Source organism: Syngnathus floridae, chromosome 7 (genome assembly GCF_059516105.1).
Source record: "Syngnathus floridae isolate MCC-2025c chromosome 7, RoL_Sflo_1.0, whole genome shotgun sequence".
Taxonomy (NCBI): Eukaryota; Metazoa; Chordata; class Actinopteri; order Syngnathiformes; family Syngnathidae; genus Syngnathus; species Syngnathus floridae.
This window is the reverse complement of record NC_142419.1, coordinates 9,310,512-9,327,459: the sequence shown is the minus strand read 5'-3', so window position 1 is coordinate 9,327,459 and position 16,948 is coordinate 9,310,512. Positions and strand designations below refer to the sequence as shown.

The window sequence follows — 16,948 nt, the reverse complement described above, 5'->3', positions numbered from 1 at the left end:
TGGCCACATTGCGGAGGCTTTTTTTTTTTTTTTTGGTGTTGCTTTCGTTATAGTCTCTGTAGCTTTAGTGTTGATGTGTTCTTTTGTCCTTGGCACTTCTAGTGTATGGACCTTTAAGATTAAAAGCTACACGTAGGAGGGTGAAATGCAGAGAGTGGCTTAATCGGCTATAACTCACTGCACCAGCACAAAATGAAGCCTACTTCATGCTCTATTAAAGACAACTGGATTCAATGAACCAACCATCAGTAATTGGACTTTGAACAGACGACGTCTTTTGCAATAGAACAATTCAAGGACTTGCTGTTCAGCTATATGAATTCCTGGGCTGTTTTGCACTGCAACATAAATCCAGGCTGTCAAACCTTTACAGTGACGAACGGAGGTGTTTTGGCATTTTTGTTGCAGACAGGAGTCATCAGGTAGCAGTTACTGAAAAGTCAATATTTTCCATAACATTTGCTAGATTCACCTTTTGGAAGTGATAAATAAGTTTACTTGCAAGTTTCCTTCAGGTGGCTCAAAATTAAACCAATACAATTAGATAGATAGATAGATAGATAGATAGATAGATAGATAGATAGATAGATAGATAGATAGATAGATAGATAGATAGATAGATAGATAGATAGATAGATAGATAGATAGATAGATAGATAGATAGATAGATAGATACTTTATTGATCCCGGGGGGAAATTGTGATTCTGTACAAAGATATGTAACGTACCCTGTCAATGCCAGACATCGTCAATATCTGCATGTCTACCCAAGAAACACTAACAGTGAATAGAATAACACCTTGTATAAATCATAATTGGAGCGAATGCAGAGACTGGGAATGCACATGCTGTGGTCTGTGGCTATGTTAGCAAGGTGAAGGTTTTCTGTGTTTACACCTGTAGGAATTTGAAGTTTATCATTTATTTATCATAGTTTTTTATATATATTTATCCAAATAGTGTATATCTGAAGTTAAAAACAAGTCATACAGACAGTATATTCGATCGATTATCAGATCATTCAACCAAGGCTTGCTCATTGATCTGACATAAAGACCACAAAGAGGAGATTCTTTTTCTGTGAGTTTTCATCATAGCGTTGGGAGATGCTTTTATGAGCATAACTAATCACCTTATTCCACATTTAGCATCACATTAGCATTACAAAAAAAAAATCTATTGAAAGGAAAAGGAAATGGGTCTGGCGGGACAAGCAATTCCAGATGTACTAAAATGAAAATTCCTTGTCAAGCATACTCTTTGTTCTGCTTCTTTACGCCAATGGAAGGATGCACTCTGCAATGCAGTTTTGATGCATATCAATGTTAGTTAAGGGGGTAACTTTAAATCCGTTGGGCTTGAATTATGCCAAATGTATGTTTTGATGATATTCCCTTGGTTTCTTGCATTAAACTACAAATCATCAGACATAGTAAGCGACTAGAATCAAACATTTTTGTGGTGGCTGTCAAGCACATTTTTCTCTTACAACATCCAACCAAACTCGTTAACATCACCAGCAGTACTATGAAACCCTCAGATGCGTTCTTACAACATATCTCTATCATTTCCATTTCTTTGGCTCGTATAACAATTTATTTTCAGACTCAAAAACTTGCTTGTCTATGGGTTGAGTGTTACTAATCAAGCCTTCATTCATTTGACTTAAGATGTGATTAAAGTGACCAAATATGTATGTTTGTGCTGCAGGCTATCCCCGTTACACAGTGATTGGCGACCATGGCTCTGGAGAACATCATTTGCGAATTCAGCGTGTGGAGTTGATGGATGATGCTATGTTTGAGTGCCAGGCTGTCCAGGCTGCCATGAGGTCCCGTCCTGCCCGCCTCACTGTGCTTGGTGAGTCCAAAATAAAAATACAGTACAACATACTTTCATACCATACCGAGATTTTGAGCTACCACTCTCTTTGTCGTTTAATGACAAAAACATTTTTGTGAAGATCCATGCAAAAGGAGAGGTACTGAAATATACTTTGGCATTGATCACGACTAGACTGTTCAGGTTGTCTTGGATGATGTTTCACCTCTCATCCAAGCAGGCTTCATCCGTTTATGCACATAGACTAGATAGAGCAGCTTGATCTTTTCTTGCCTGCATGCATGAACTGATAAAGCCTGCATGTCTGAGGCAAAACATCTTCTAAGACAGCCAGAACAGTCCAGTTACAATTGTTTCAATGCCCTGAGAGTGGGATTACCTGGAAGACTGAAAAGATTCACACGCTTACAGAAACAAAATGGCACCACTTCTTTGTTCTGCATCTTCCATGAAAAAAAGTGGTCTGCCCACAAAAGAGCTGAAGAACTAACATTCATTGTAGTCATGATGGAGGTCTGTTTCCTACTGAGTGATATTCAAGGTATCTCCTTGCTAGGTTAGGCTCGGACAAGTCAAGAGCTCATTTTCAAAATGCAATGCGTCAAATTTTTTCTAATTCTAAGAAAAGAAAATCCCAAGAGCAGCAAACTGTATTCTATTAAATCTTGCATTGATTTACAAACTCTTCCGGCAGAATCAGCATCCCCCAAATACAGTTCAGTCTTTTGCAGTTTGGATTTTTTTAAATTATTAATTTTATAATTTTATTTCTCAGTTTTAGCTTGGCTATTGCCAACCAGTTGCTTTGAATGCTTTAAATTTATCAGAAATTTGTTAGAGCCAAATTTTTAGTGATTTCATCCATGGTACTCTAGTTTAGCTCAATGATGTGGATACTAATCTTCAACCGATTTTCCGCGCTGCTAATCAGCTCAGTGTTTCTGGCACTACGTTGCTTTATCTGGCCTTTCAAAAGCATCCTGCTGCTTCCTAATGCTCCCCATGTCTGGGGACAGACTATTGCTGTGAAGATATCTTCGAGTCAGTCAGCAGCGAGCAAAAGAAAATAGGGAAGAGTTAAGAGCGTGGGGCATCAGCCATGCCATATCCTCGCCACAAGCCACTGATCCACCTTATTGATCCGGCCTAATGAAAAGCGAAACTAACGATTTGTAGGGGAAAGGGCTGCGGCAGAAACAGAGAGGGAAAGACAAATTGAAGCGTAGTGTTTCCTTGGCCGCCCTGCAGATGGATATGAGTGAGAAATCATTGGTACTTCCATGCAGATCTTAAAAGGTCTGTTGCACCTTCCCAACTTTTACTACTCACTGTCTTTTTGTTGTAGTTTTGAAACATTAATATTCATTGAATGGAGTACGCAAGTAGCCTATCAACTTTCCAGTTTAGCAGTGTTGCCTCAGTGACAAAAAAAAAATCTTATCTTACAGGCCAGCGTCTAACACTCTTAGATAGCAGTCATCTTCAATCTCTAGACTAAACAACATGTTACAACCTTTAAATATGCTCTTGAGGTGTAATAAAAGCTGTGTTACAACCTTGCAATATTTTAAACACTGTCACACAAGTGTTAAAGAACTGTAAAATATAAAAAGTTACTTGACAGTCAGACGCTAACAGATGATGTTTGCAGTCACGTCATGTACAAATAATCAGCAATTGTCCAAAAACATCTTACGTTTATAATCAAATACAGATATGGTAGTAGAAGATAGTATCACCTATTTAATTTCGAACATGATTTAAAAAATGAAAAACAATAAAAACAAACAATATACATCACTGTTCGAAAAGGAGTAGGAAGAAGCTTAATGATTGAGGGTGAAGGAATTTATCATTCTGTCCCCCATAAGCCCTAATGGAAGATGTTTGTTCAAATCCCCTGCCAAGTGGAGAATGCAGAGCCAGGTTGAGTTCCATCCATGCTGGTATGCATGTGTGCAAAGGGAGGAGATATACAGTATTCGAAGCAAAACTCAAGCTGTCAAATACTTGCCAGCCAAGACGGAATGTGTTTATTGACATGGAAGAAAGCTACGACCTCACACACCTGTGCATATACACAGACGCAGGCACGCATGCACTGAACATGCCCTCAGCACACACACAGGCACACACACGCACACACAGGCACACAACCACTTCACAACCAAGCTGCCAACAGAGTGAATATAAAACTTTAACCTTCATATTTCATTGCGCTATATCCATCCCAAATCCACTGTGTGGACTCCACTCCACTCTGGACTTTGATGTGCTTGGACATAACACTGATATTTATGAACACACAGGGTAGGACCTTTTCCACATCCAAAACAATGAAGTAAATATTGTGTTTTCATGTTTTATTGAAGTTGTCCTTGAAAGACACAGCTGTGCTGGCCTTAGCTGGTATAAAAAAGCATATTTTCACTGTAGTGAAATACATATTTTTTTAAATTTACGAAGATGGTGTGTTTGTGGCCACATTGAGAGAATTTTATCATAAGTATAAAATTGCAATGCTGCATTACCATTTAAAGACTTCAGCACCCACCTCAACCCTGAACAGGCAAAGAGGTGTTGAGAACGGATGCATTACCATTTACTATAGAAACATTTCAATATATGTAAGTGTGGCAAAACAATGAAATTGTCACTGTTTCGGCACACCAATGCGTCTTTCAGTATGAGTAGTTTGGGTGTTGTGTTTTAAAAATATATTTGATCATATTAACAGTTTAAGGACCTTTTTTTTTATCTTAAATCACTATAATCGACCAGGGTAAATGAACAATTTGATAAAACATCTAATGGGAAAAGTTTTCAGTGTTTGTATCACCTTGCTCCCATTTTGTCAGACACTGAATTGTTTTATACCGACTTCTGTGGCATCAGTGAGGCTGAGAACAGCAGGTGCATGATTATAGTAGACAGACTGAGTGTAGGATTCTTTATTTATTTTATGCAGAAAAAAACAACAGCATAAGGAAGAAAGAGTGGCACGGCTAATGATATTCTGTAACACAGAACAATATGTAAAGGTTATATTTTACATTTCCACAAAATGAGAATGTGTTTTACTTAATTGGAGTTTTTTGTAGCACCTAACAGGTTTTTCTTTCATCTAAAAGCACATGCTCAAATATACTAATTTAAAACATGTTTCTGTAATTAGACACAACATGTGACAAGAGAATAATGCTCATTCTTAAATGGCTCTGTAACAGTTTAATCTCGGACTCACAAAAAAAATCACCAAAATCTGTGTTCGCTTTTTGTGTTCAAGTGAACAAGTGAGCACTGGATGAAATTGAATTGGTTACTGACTGTACTTTTCCCCAAATGCACTTCATAGTCCAACAAATAAAAATGTGATTCAATCAAAATCATAAATAGCGAGTGAAGTGTGCTTTATCTGCACTAAAGTGTCCAAAGCACTTTTGAAACAGCATCTACGGATTGAACCAGAGTGTACACCAGTGCGTTGACACAGCAGCAGTTAACCTAACAAAGAGTTTTCCTTTTAAGTCTAAAATAGCTTACTTCAACTTCCAAGATCCCTCAATACCCTGGCCAATGGTAGAATCCACAGTTTTTTTCTTTTGTTTTGGTTTTGTTAATCCAAATGTTCATACCAGCGAGCTAGCCCATTATTATTACAAATTTCAGTCTAATCTACTAACTCCACCCTTGGAATACCTATCCATCATGAATAGTGTTATTGATTTTTATCTGTAATGTTTAATATCAAAATAATAATAATAATAATAATAATAATAATAATAATAATAATAATAATACAGGATTTAAAAACACACATGGTAAATGGTCTTGTATAGCACTATTCCACCTGTTAAGGCCCTAAAGGTGCTTTACACTGAATTCACATTGAACCACTGATGAGGCAGAATGTATTAAAATCTTAGTATTACGTGTGCCCTCTAGTCCACATCCTTCCTGCATTCCTGTCTAATTTTTCTATTATGTGCATTTGAGTATCTGGGCGCTTACCTGAGAAACTTCTGGCTCCCAAACAGATGTACAATGACACCACTGACAGAAGAGTTTTGCTGATTTGTGTCATGCATGCACTATAGGTATTCCCTCTTCCCCTCATCGTTTTGACTGCTTTCTTTCCTGATCTATGCCAAACTCAGCAAGCTGTTGCAGTCAGTGACAGACAGCCCCATCCATGCTTTCTTTTGCACAAGACAGACAACTCAAGTAACTCATTCCTCAGGACAAATCAGCTAAATGCTTGCTGTTCCTTAACAGCATCCCCAACAAACCCCCTGTCGTGTAGAACAGCAACTACACATTACATTTCTTCTCTCTGCCCTCCTTGTGAGGAGACCTCATGCTTTCATTTCCAACTCCAAATTGCTTTTTCTCTATCGCTCAAACTCTGGGAATGCAAGGGGTGCTCCCTAAAGTCATACACATTTCCCATAGAAGCTAATGTAAAGGTAACGGAGGTTTGATCCAACCAGAACACGTTTACTGCATTCAACTTGGGGTGTGTTCGGAAATTCATTCTGATGCCTTAACAGCATTCAGAGAGTGTGTGTGTTTGGAGAGGCAGAGTGCATGCCCCTCCCCTTAATTAATTTCCAAACACAACCTTTGTAGTAAACCTATCAGCACCTCATGGGACCAATAGTGGCAAGGCAGGAGGACTGGTTAAACTCAGGACAAAATATTTTTTATTTTCCAAATATAAAACAAAAGGCCAAACAAGGCATGTGGAATATAAAATAAGAAAATTAATTCATTTCCCAAAAAACAAGAAACAACATAAGAGTGGAAATAGACTCACAAATCGAAAAACATGACAGAAACGAAAAGTCATGATAGTTGGAGGGAGTTGACTGGTTTACACAAGGAATCGGGCTGACGAGAACAGGTAGGAACAAAATGAGCAAGACATTGAAAAGGCACATAAGACGTGACATGAAGCTTAACTGAATATAATCTAAAGAATAAATACAGATCATGGCAAATACAGAATTTCCATATAAAACATACTGTAGCATTTGCACTACAGAATAGCCAATAAATGTAATGCTATTATAACCAAATGTCGCATTCTCAATTTTGCATTTGCCATGCAGGTTTTTACAAATATTTCTGTACGCCTAATTAAACAGTGACCTTCTACAAGCGGCCAGGGTATTAGTACAGCATATGAGAATGAAAATTTGCAGGAGGACGGAAATGAAGTGTACTTTTGTACCAATGAAATGAAAAAAAAGTAGCAAGTGGTCCCGGGTTTGCAGTGAGTCCGACCTGTAATTAAAGAGGAGCAATCAATCTGTCCCACTGACCACACTACTTAGTATGCCAAGACTATCGAATAGCTGCAGTAAAGAGCTAATTTAGAACCATTAGGGACTGCCGAGTTTGCAAACAGCCCAGTAATGATGATGGCTGATTCAAGTTCAGGGCTTGGACTCTGTATAACTGTCAGACCTGGCAGTAATAAGGTGGACTAAGTGGATAATTTTAGATGAAAAGAAAGAACCAAATTAAATGAGTTTCACGTCATTCATTTATGAGATGTTATGGGTCAGTTCTTTTTTTTTTTTTTTACTACAATTTCCCCCAGCACTCACAATGAAAAGGAAATGAATATCTTCTTTACCATTAAATCTGCCTATGAGCCCCAAGTGCTCCATTGCCACTATACCGTCACCCCCAAGGAACTCTAGGACAGTTGAATAGGACTGAGTAGAGGCAGCCACTAGACAATCCGACAATTCTAATTTGCATTTGTATCCAAATCCTATTAAGTAGATCGATGACTAATACCTGAATGTCGTCTAGGGCAATATACGTATCTGCAACAGTCTTTAATGGGTACTTGCCTGGCCTAAGTTTTCTTGGAAATCACATTGAATATGTGTTTTATTTTTTTATTTTTTTTTAATCGTAATCCCGCTAATGTGTTGAAAGCAATTAAAATATACAGTGATGGAACAGACGCATTGCGGCATAAAAACCGATGCATGAAATCGTTATAGTCACACTTATTTTTCTTTGGCAGGGGGCAAAAAAGCACTTGTTTTTTTCCTTCCTCTAAGAGGCTTTTAAGAGTTTTATGTTCAATTTAGTTGTGTGATGGCAGTTGTGATTTCTGAGTCCTATTGGTCACATATTGTCAGATTATCCTCTCATCTCCATCATGCCATAAAATGCTTTTACGGCTGCCTTCCATGCTTGACATTTAATTAACATCCAAGCGCTGTGTGCTTTGACAGCGCCCCTGCATCTTTGCAATCAACTGCATCAGTTCCCCTGGTTTTTGGTGCCATTTTATTCCCTAAATGACAAATATTAGGCTCGTTTCTGGGTCACTTTGCTCGTCACACGCTTTCTTTATTTACAGATACCCCAACAACAGAACAGTTTCATAAGATCTTTGTGACATTGTTTTTTGCAGTTGGTGCTAAAAAGATTAATAGAAAAAAAAATGAGCTCATTCTTACAAACCGTCCTTCCCCTCCTCCCACATGACCAGATTAGCACATAGTGTCGTCTGATCTCGCTTGCGCTGACCGGAGAATCCCCATGTTGTCCAAACTCTCTGCATATTAATAATGAGGAGCAGATAAAAGGCAGCCGGACAAATGAACACTGCATTTTAAACTGAAAGACAGAACGGCAACCAGTGTGGGAATTGTGTGATTTGAAGTCCAGCCGTACTGAAACAATTGTCTGGCCCAAACTTCTCCCATAACACACACTCCGTCATACCGTGCTGTATCCAAATGTCTCTGTGGATAGAGGCAAACCTAATTTCAATTTGTCACTCTCAGTGAATGTTATATGAACTATTAATGTTTTTGCCATATTTGAGAGACTCAATATAAGACTAAATATAAGAAATTGGATGACAATGTGTATGTGTGCAGGCGGCTCGGTGGCGCACTGGTTAGCACGTCCGCCTCACAGTTAGGAGGGTACGGGTTCGATTCCACCTCCGGCCCTCCCTGTGTGGAGTTTGCATGTTCTCCCCGGGCCCGCGTGGGTTTTCTCCGGGCCCTCCGGTTTCCTCCCACATTCCAAAAACATGCTTGGTAGGCTGATTGAAGACTCCAAATTGTCCCTAGGTGTGAGTGTGAGTACGATTGGTTGTCTGTCTCTGTGTGCCCTGCGATTGGCTGGCAACCAGTTCAGGGTGTCCCCCGCCTACTGCCCGATGACGGCTGGGATAGGCTCCAGCACGCCCGCGACCCCCGTGGGGACTAAGCGGTTCAGAAAATGGATGGATGGATGTGTATGTGTGCATTTTACAATTAATTTATTAGTCATCCAAATTAAAACCAAGTTACTTGATGTGGGCATTTGTAAATGCGCCCTTACGACCCGAGCAGCACAGCTATGGTTGCAATGAAAATGCAAACTTCAGTAAATGGTATTTAACCATTTTACGATCCACCACACACCATCAAACACACTCCATTGCCTGGGGATGTATAGATAAACTGCACATCACAATAAAACACGGAGTCAACTGTGTGGCTTCCAGACGACTTGTAGTTGTTTTTGTTAAAAAAAAAAAATTCTGCTAATTTTGTTCTGTCTCCATCTCCAAACTGTCCAGTTTCGATAATGTCTTGTTTTCAGTTGGTTTACTAAAACAATATTACTGAAGTCAACCAGGCAAGCAAAGTTAGCATTTCAGTATGTCAGAATAGTTTACTATGGATGAACTGCTATATTAACTGTCTCGCTACCCCATGTTACGATTGCAGTTTGCATTTTTTTCCCCCCCTAGTTACATATTAATACAAATAATTAAAAAGCTATTTCTTAATTGTTTGTTAATTTCCTCCAGTGTTGATAGAGGAAGTTTGGTAAAACACCCATTGGTAGCACAAAGTGAAATAAAATGATGTTTCTGAGCAACCTATACTACATTAAAAACATAAACTCAAATGTGCAAAGAGAGATCAATAAAGGATAGGCAATTTCAACAGTAATCCTTTGGGTAATTCTTTCAAGCAGTTATCATAAAAATGTTTGCTACAAACAAATAAAATTATATGATGTTGGTATCCCCGAATGTGACAATTAATTCAAAAACTACACAGAGATAAGAATAAAATAGTATGGTATACACCGTTTTTGCAGCACATGACATATTCCTTTATACAAGCTGTCACCGAGACCAATTATACGTATTGTCATTAAATGTGCAAAACAGTGTCCCAAATTACATTTCCTTTATTTGCATTCATCTCCGGTGCAGTCTGACAGCATAAATCTAACCCATAACAAGCCTTCCTTCCAATCATGGCACTTGTGTAGAGAGATTCGACAGCTGCCTGCAGCCTTTGATTTCATCTTGCCCCAGATCTGCATTGTAATGAGCATTCAGGTCAATCAATAATTCACTGCAGTTTGGGTTGGATAGAAAAAAAAGAAAAAAGATATTAAAAAAAAAATACAGCTCACGGCTTAAAGACGAACAAGACTTTGATCAATGGCATGTAGACATGTATATAGTGCTACTGAGATGCTTCCGTCTCGCTGTTGTATTTGTTAAAGCGTGTGTGTCACTAACCGCTGCTTGTGAACTAAAACTAATGTTGATATTTGAGCTTGGATTATATATACTTTAGACGTATATTGGCAGATTCATTCAATGGTGACTTCCTTAAGTCACCAACCAGCCTATACATATGTACTATGTACTACACATATCCCACATATAAAACTAAACACGCACACTGTTTTATTTCCATAGTGTTGTTTTACAGGTGTTTACTTATTTTTCACTGTATGTCTAACTCAGGGATGTCAAACTCATTTTTTTCGCGTGCCGCATTGTACTCATAGCTTCTTTCGGAGGGCCATTATGACTGTTAACCCAAATAAATGTATGAGCACCTCATATTATATACAGTAAAAGCTACAAAACAAACTGACAAATAACTCATTTTTAAATCAGACAAGTAAAAACTGGTCAAATATTTAAAAAAAAGATATTATTCAAAGTGAAGACAATTTGCAATTGTAGTATAGACACACAAATTTGATGCACAATTTGTCTTATAAAATGATGTGGCGGGCCGTATCTGGCCCCCGGGCTTTGAATTTGACACCTGTGGTCTAACTTGTTCCTGCCGGTCTCTGCTTTATGTAGCAACAAACTGTTTAACACCAGTTTATTTTTTTAGATCAACAATAAAAAGCAGGAGGATTTATATGAAATTCCGGTCACTTCCCTTTGGTTACATCTTGTGATCTCATGGTTCTTCCTCTCATGGTCTCCATCCATAGTTCCACCCGAGGACCCAATCATCAGTGGAGGGCCAGTGGTGAGCCTGAGGGCCGGTGACCCACTCAATCTGACTTGCCATGCTGATAATGCCAAGCCAGCAGCCTCCATCGTCTGGATCCGCAACGGAGAGGTCCTTAATGGGGCCATGTACTCCAAGGTAAGCTTTGACATGTGTCCCATATAGCTGTTTTGGAGACTCTGGGGTTGGAAGGGGAAATAGGGCGTGCATGAAGGAGCCTGTTTGCAGGAGAATTTAGAAATTCCCACAGCTGTTAACTCTATATAAGGCTACAAAAAAACATAACCTGTTGCAATACAAAGCACCGTTGACTCATTTGTCATTTAGCATATCAATTCTTGGTCAACTTTCAAACCACATCATGTTCCTTTAAATTTTAGTTTGACTAATGACCTAACATGTTCCCGTAGTGTAAAAGTGACACATGCATTTTGTGGAAACATGTCTTAAGTACTTCAAACGTATGTTAATATAATTTATAGATTTTGTTAAAACATTTCAGCTGTTTGTCAAGAGTTTTGCAACAGGATCTGTCTGCCATTTTCTTTGCGTTTGTCTTGGCAAGTGCATGGAGAAGCACACAGGAAATTTTCCAGTTTTACCAATTCACTTAACTTTAGTATATTCTGTTACAAATTATCATTGAGAACCCAACTTTTCATTTCATTTCTAGACAGATCCTGAACAAAAACACCTGTTAATTAACATTTTTTGCATTTGCTTTAAATAATTACTGTGAAGGTGCCATACATATAAAGTTACCCTTTGTCTTGCGAGTCAGATGGCTCTTTGAAAGCAATTCCCTTTTAAATCCAGGTTGGTGTTTTGATTAAAAAAAAAAAAATTTTTTTTTTTTTGGTCCATCATACAAATCAACTGAGACAAGCAGATGGCAAGATCATGGAACTATCAGTGATGCTTCCCTTCTGTTATGATGTTCTTCAGTTGCACTTGTCTTCATTTTACCAACCCAACCTGTTCCCAGAATCTGTTCAGCAGACTGTCATCTCTGCTGCGGCTGATTGACAGAATTTGTTCTTCCTTCATTTTAACAGTCTCCGCGATTCACATCATGGTCACCTGAGCCCCTCAAACTGTTGACTGACATTTACCGTCAAGCCTGATAATGAAATCATGAAAATCAACCGTGATCTATTTCCATATCCACAAATGGTATAAAGCCACCAAATACTTTCAAGCACTAACATCTCCCCTCTTCTTCCCTCCACGCTCGTCCTCACTCTGTCCAGGCTGCCCCATCCCATTATCGGCTTTTTTCAAAGAGCAGATAAATGAAATTGATTAGACTGGGGTATGGTATCAGGCTTATTTGAATAAAATGATTGCTAGGAGTGCTGCTTGTTAATGGCATAAGGGGAGAACACGCTTCCTGTCTTCAGTTACTCTTAAAGAGACAGAAGATGAGATGATTAGATGAGACGTTGTGCAGTATTATAGTCAAGAGTGGATGAACACATGGCTGCACAGATCTCAAGGATGCTCTCTCATAACTGTAGTATACTATACCAGAGCTAAAATTACCAATTAAAATTTTCTAGGAATTAAGCATTTTGTAAGGTATAAAATAATAATTGTACGGTATTCTTCAGATGAATTCATAACCAAGAAACAATTTGTCACTCAAGAGGTGAAAACCTTTGTCTGTAACCTGCTGGGGCTTAGGGGCTAAACTAAAGGCAAAGTGTATACGTTGATTAAAGTGATCAATGCTGGTGCCTGGCTTATCATTAACAAGCTATTGGGTCACTTCCTCCACTAAAGGCTTACGCATTTGTCACAATCAAAATCAATGGGTGGACGACTGGGATCAAGATTCTTAATTGCTAAAGGGCGGTTAAGTGGGTGTTAACATAAGACTGTTTTCATGAAAGAGGACTAGGATTCAATTCAAGTCAGGGAAACTTGATAAAGTTCAATTAGATACATTTCATTTGTGCTTCAATGGAGAAACAATATTTTATACTCTAAGCTTGAGTCGTTGTTTCCAGTTGCCCATTACATTTATTGTACTGATTTTACTATTTAAAAAAAAAATGGAATATGAACATAGTACATCCCCTCTCATGAAATCCTTCTCCCTGTTATTCTTAGACGGGTTTACTACGTATTTCAAAAGCAATAATGACATTTTTATGGTAGCTCTGGCTGGCAACTATGGCAACTGTATTTTGCTGTATATAAAATCAGGTTTCCAATAATTGTTTCTGACCAACATTGGCAGAAATTTAATTGTTGTTGTGGATTTTGGCAGCGAAAAACTGTTGATTAATATGACTCCATGTTTGACTGAAAAAAAAGACAAGCAAGGGAGTAAACTCCAATTAATTTATTCTGTCATTAAAAACCAGCAGCTTCATTTATCCAACTTAATTGTGACTTCTGCAGGCAATTGCTACATTTTCTTGAACTTTATTTTACTGCATTTAGGGGTACCTGTTTATAACTGTAAATACTAATATTTGTGAGACAGTTTCCCAGCAGTTGAGACTTAAGTCAAACGAGTCATTTACCGCACATAAATGTTAATTATAAACAATGTAACGAAAGTTCAAACAATTTATCCATATAATAAATCCAGTTATAAATCGTTAGGGTGGATGTCATTGATACAATTCAATTAATCATCACAGACTAGATTATCTTGAGGGGAGGGGGGGTTCATGGGATGGTGAAAAAATGAAAAACATTTACATGATAAACAAATACATTTAGCAAACATGTTGATTGTATTGATGTTTTGCTTTGTTTCGTAAAAAAATGATGATTTGGTTCTTGTTTTGCACACATAGGACATTTGTTAAAGTATACTCTGGGCTGTTTCTTGCTTTTATTAGTCCAAGCGTAAACATACACAAAACTCCACAAGAGTGTAGTAGTTTGTAATCACCTTTGCAAAAACAATTAAAAAAAACTTATACAATTGCCAATGGAATGATAGCACAATTTTTGCAATAGACAGGCCTGCAAGTTAAAACTTTTTAAAACATTTGTCAGAAAGCAGATATTGTATTCCTCCAAATTCTCTCAAAGATGCTCTTATCCCATTATGGCCATTATGAGATTTCATCTGGAGCAAGAGGAAATCAGATCAGATCATGATGATGGAGGTAACAGGGTTGATGTATGTTGGACAAAACATCATACTGTCGTTTCAAACTACAATGCTACTTTAACCATCTGCAGCTCCAAAAAAAGAAAAGAAACTAAAATTAGTAATGCACATCTCTCATGGTTTAAGTGTGTTCTTGAATTGCACTGGGTTTTAATGCATGTGCCCACTTTACCAGTAGAGCGGAGGTTCGCATTAAAGACACAGCAATGAATTATCTTGTCTGGCAGCACATCAAGTTTTATTGAGTAGGTAATCCATTCAGTTCACCTGTTTTTTTTAATTACCAGATAATCCTAGTTGATTGGATTCTCTAAGCCACCTACTGATCTGCTACTGACAGGTCACCTTCTTGGAAAGCTCAATAACGGCAAAGCAGTCACAGTTTTGCTTTGTCACAAAAGTTGACAATTGTTATTGACTATTGTTAGCTGCAATATTGATTGAGGACAAACACAGGCTGCTGATGACAACAAAATCTAGCTCATCTTTGCATAGGCTACACAATGTTTTCTAGGTCATATAACTACAGTGAATGATGATGTTAATGCAAAAATGTGCAGTACAATTCCCTAACCCAGGTCATTAAACCAAGCACCTACTGCATATTCATTTTCAATCAGTTAAGAATAATCAATGAAGCTTCAGCATGAAAGAGGAAAAACTCATCTATCATTTTAACCATTGTTGAAAGAATTATTCCATTCTCGGTATTTTCAAGTAAAGTAAAAGCAAGCACACCGTATCACTTATTTTTTCCAATTTTACAAAAACATTATTTTAGAAAATTAAACAACACTCTAACATCTGGTTACTCGACCTCCAAGATTAATGGTATCCTTGTAATGATTTCATAATTTGATCATAGACAACAACATATAGAATTTGAGGTATATACGTAGTTTGTCCTCTATTATATGAATCCAAAGAAAACTAACATTAAAAAATTCAAGGATTTACAGTATGGTACAAATCCAATGTATAGAAGTGCAGCAAGGCCTCAATGCAATTGATCCTTCCATTAATTTCCCAACAGAGAAAAGAGAGATGTGCTTTGCCATTGACATTTTGACTTTGTGCTTGAGGATTCAATTTGTTCTTGTCAGTGATTTGATTCTGTCCCGGTCTTCCTAGCATGAACTCCTCCTCTACGGAGGGACGGGAAAAAGCAAACGCAACGGAACTCTCTACCGAGTGATTGCAGATAGCTTTCACAATGGTGGACTCAGAGGATAAGAGTTGCAAAGAAGATTGATGTTTTTTGCAGAGTATGACAAGCCATGGAGTGGAGTGTGGCTGTTAAAATTCACAAAAATGAGGCTTGAATTCTTTTCCGATTAACCGTTGAATGTGGCAAGAAGCTGCTTTGGAAGTCGGGAGGTTGCTGTGTGGTCAGGAATTTTGATCAAGATAAGGAATCAGATTGCTTTATTGTTGTCCTTGTGCTAACTTCTAGGGGGTATTTCCATGGTATCTGTGGATTTTTATTATATACTGTGATGTATTATCAAGCATTATAAATGGCTAAGTGGTAAAGAAATACAAGGATAGAAGTAGTCCTCAAGTCATTTTTGTCTCACGGGCCCACTCATGCAAGGTGTTTAAGGAAACTGAAAAAGGAAAATTTCATACTATTTACAGTACCTTTTCATGTACTGTATTTCCTGGACTGTAAGTCGCTCCAGAGTATAAGTCGCACTAGCCATAGAATGCATAATAAAGAAGAAAATACATTTATAAGTCGCACCAGAGTATAAGTCGCATTTTTTGGGGAAATTTATTTGATAAAATCCAACACCAAGAACAGACATGTCATCTTGAAAGGAAATTCAAAATAAATATAGAATAGGCAACCACAGGCTGAACGGTACGGCATGCTAATATTACATGAACACATAAACAAAGAACTAAGAATGTGCCTGACGTAACATATCAAGAGTTATCCAAATAACTATAGCATAAATAATATGCTAATACGTTTATTGAACCATCGTTGTCACTCCAAATCATTAAATCCAACAAAACCTTCATCCTCTGTGTCACTTATAAAAAATTTCGCTAACCCCGCAAGTCGAGAATGCGGCGCTACCTCTTCTACGTCGCTTACGTCAGACTCATCGTCAGTTGCAGTTCCAATTGTTCCAAAGACCTAGAGCACCCTCTTGCAGTTTACTACCCGATGACTGCTGGGATAGGCTCCAGCACGCCCACGACCCCTGTGGAGACAAGTGGTATAGAAAATGGATGGATGAATGGCATTCACACATTTAATTTGTAGAATTTTGTCTGTCCTGGGAATGATTGTTTTATTCAACCTATTTTTTTAAATTTGATATGTGAACAGTGCTTCAAAACATAATGTAACATTGCAAATTGAATTAAGTGAAGCCACTTGCGACCAACAAACTGAGAACAAAATGATTACTGTTGGCTGTAATCATGCCAAAACAACATTAATCGGTGTGTTACCTTCCTGTTTTTCCCTCCCGCTACTGTGATCTCCCCGTCTTCCAATGTATTTCCTTGTGTTAACTTAATGGTTCCCTCAGACGATCCTAAATCCACAAAACTCATGAACAATAGGTATAGCTTCTACAATAATATGGAACAAAACAGACCTTTGTTGATATTATTATTATTTACTATATGGACAATGTACGTGGCTTCAGTA

At 37.9% G+C, this 16,948-nt stretch overlaps 1 protein-coding gene across 4 annotated transcripts in view; it reads left to right on the top strand.

Annotated features, from left to right (window-relative positions):
* kirrel3b (kirre like nephrin family adhesion molecule 3b) overlaps positions 1-16,948 on the top strand; it is a 259,565-nt gene that overhangs the window by 206,717 nt on the left and 35,900 nt on the right. For all 4 annotated transcript variants that reach the window (XM_088381352.1, XM_088381355.1, XM_088381354.1 and 1 more), the window contains exons 6-7: positions 1,711-1,860; positions 11,128-11,285. In XM_088381352.1, the coding sequence (XP_088237478.1) occupies positions 1,711-1,860; positions 11,128-11,285 (308 nt within the window). The remainder of the gene's footprint in view (positions 1-1,710; positions 1,861-11,127; positions 11,286-16,948) is intronic.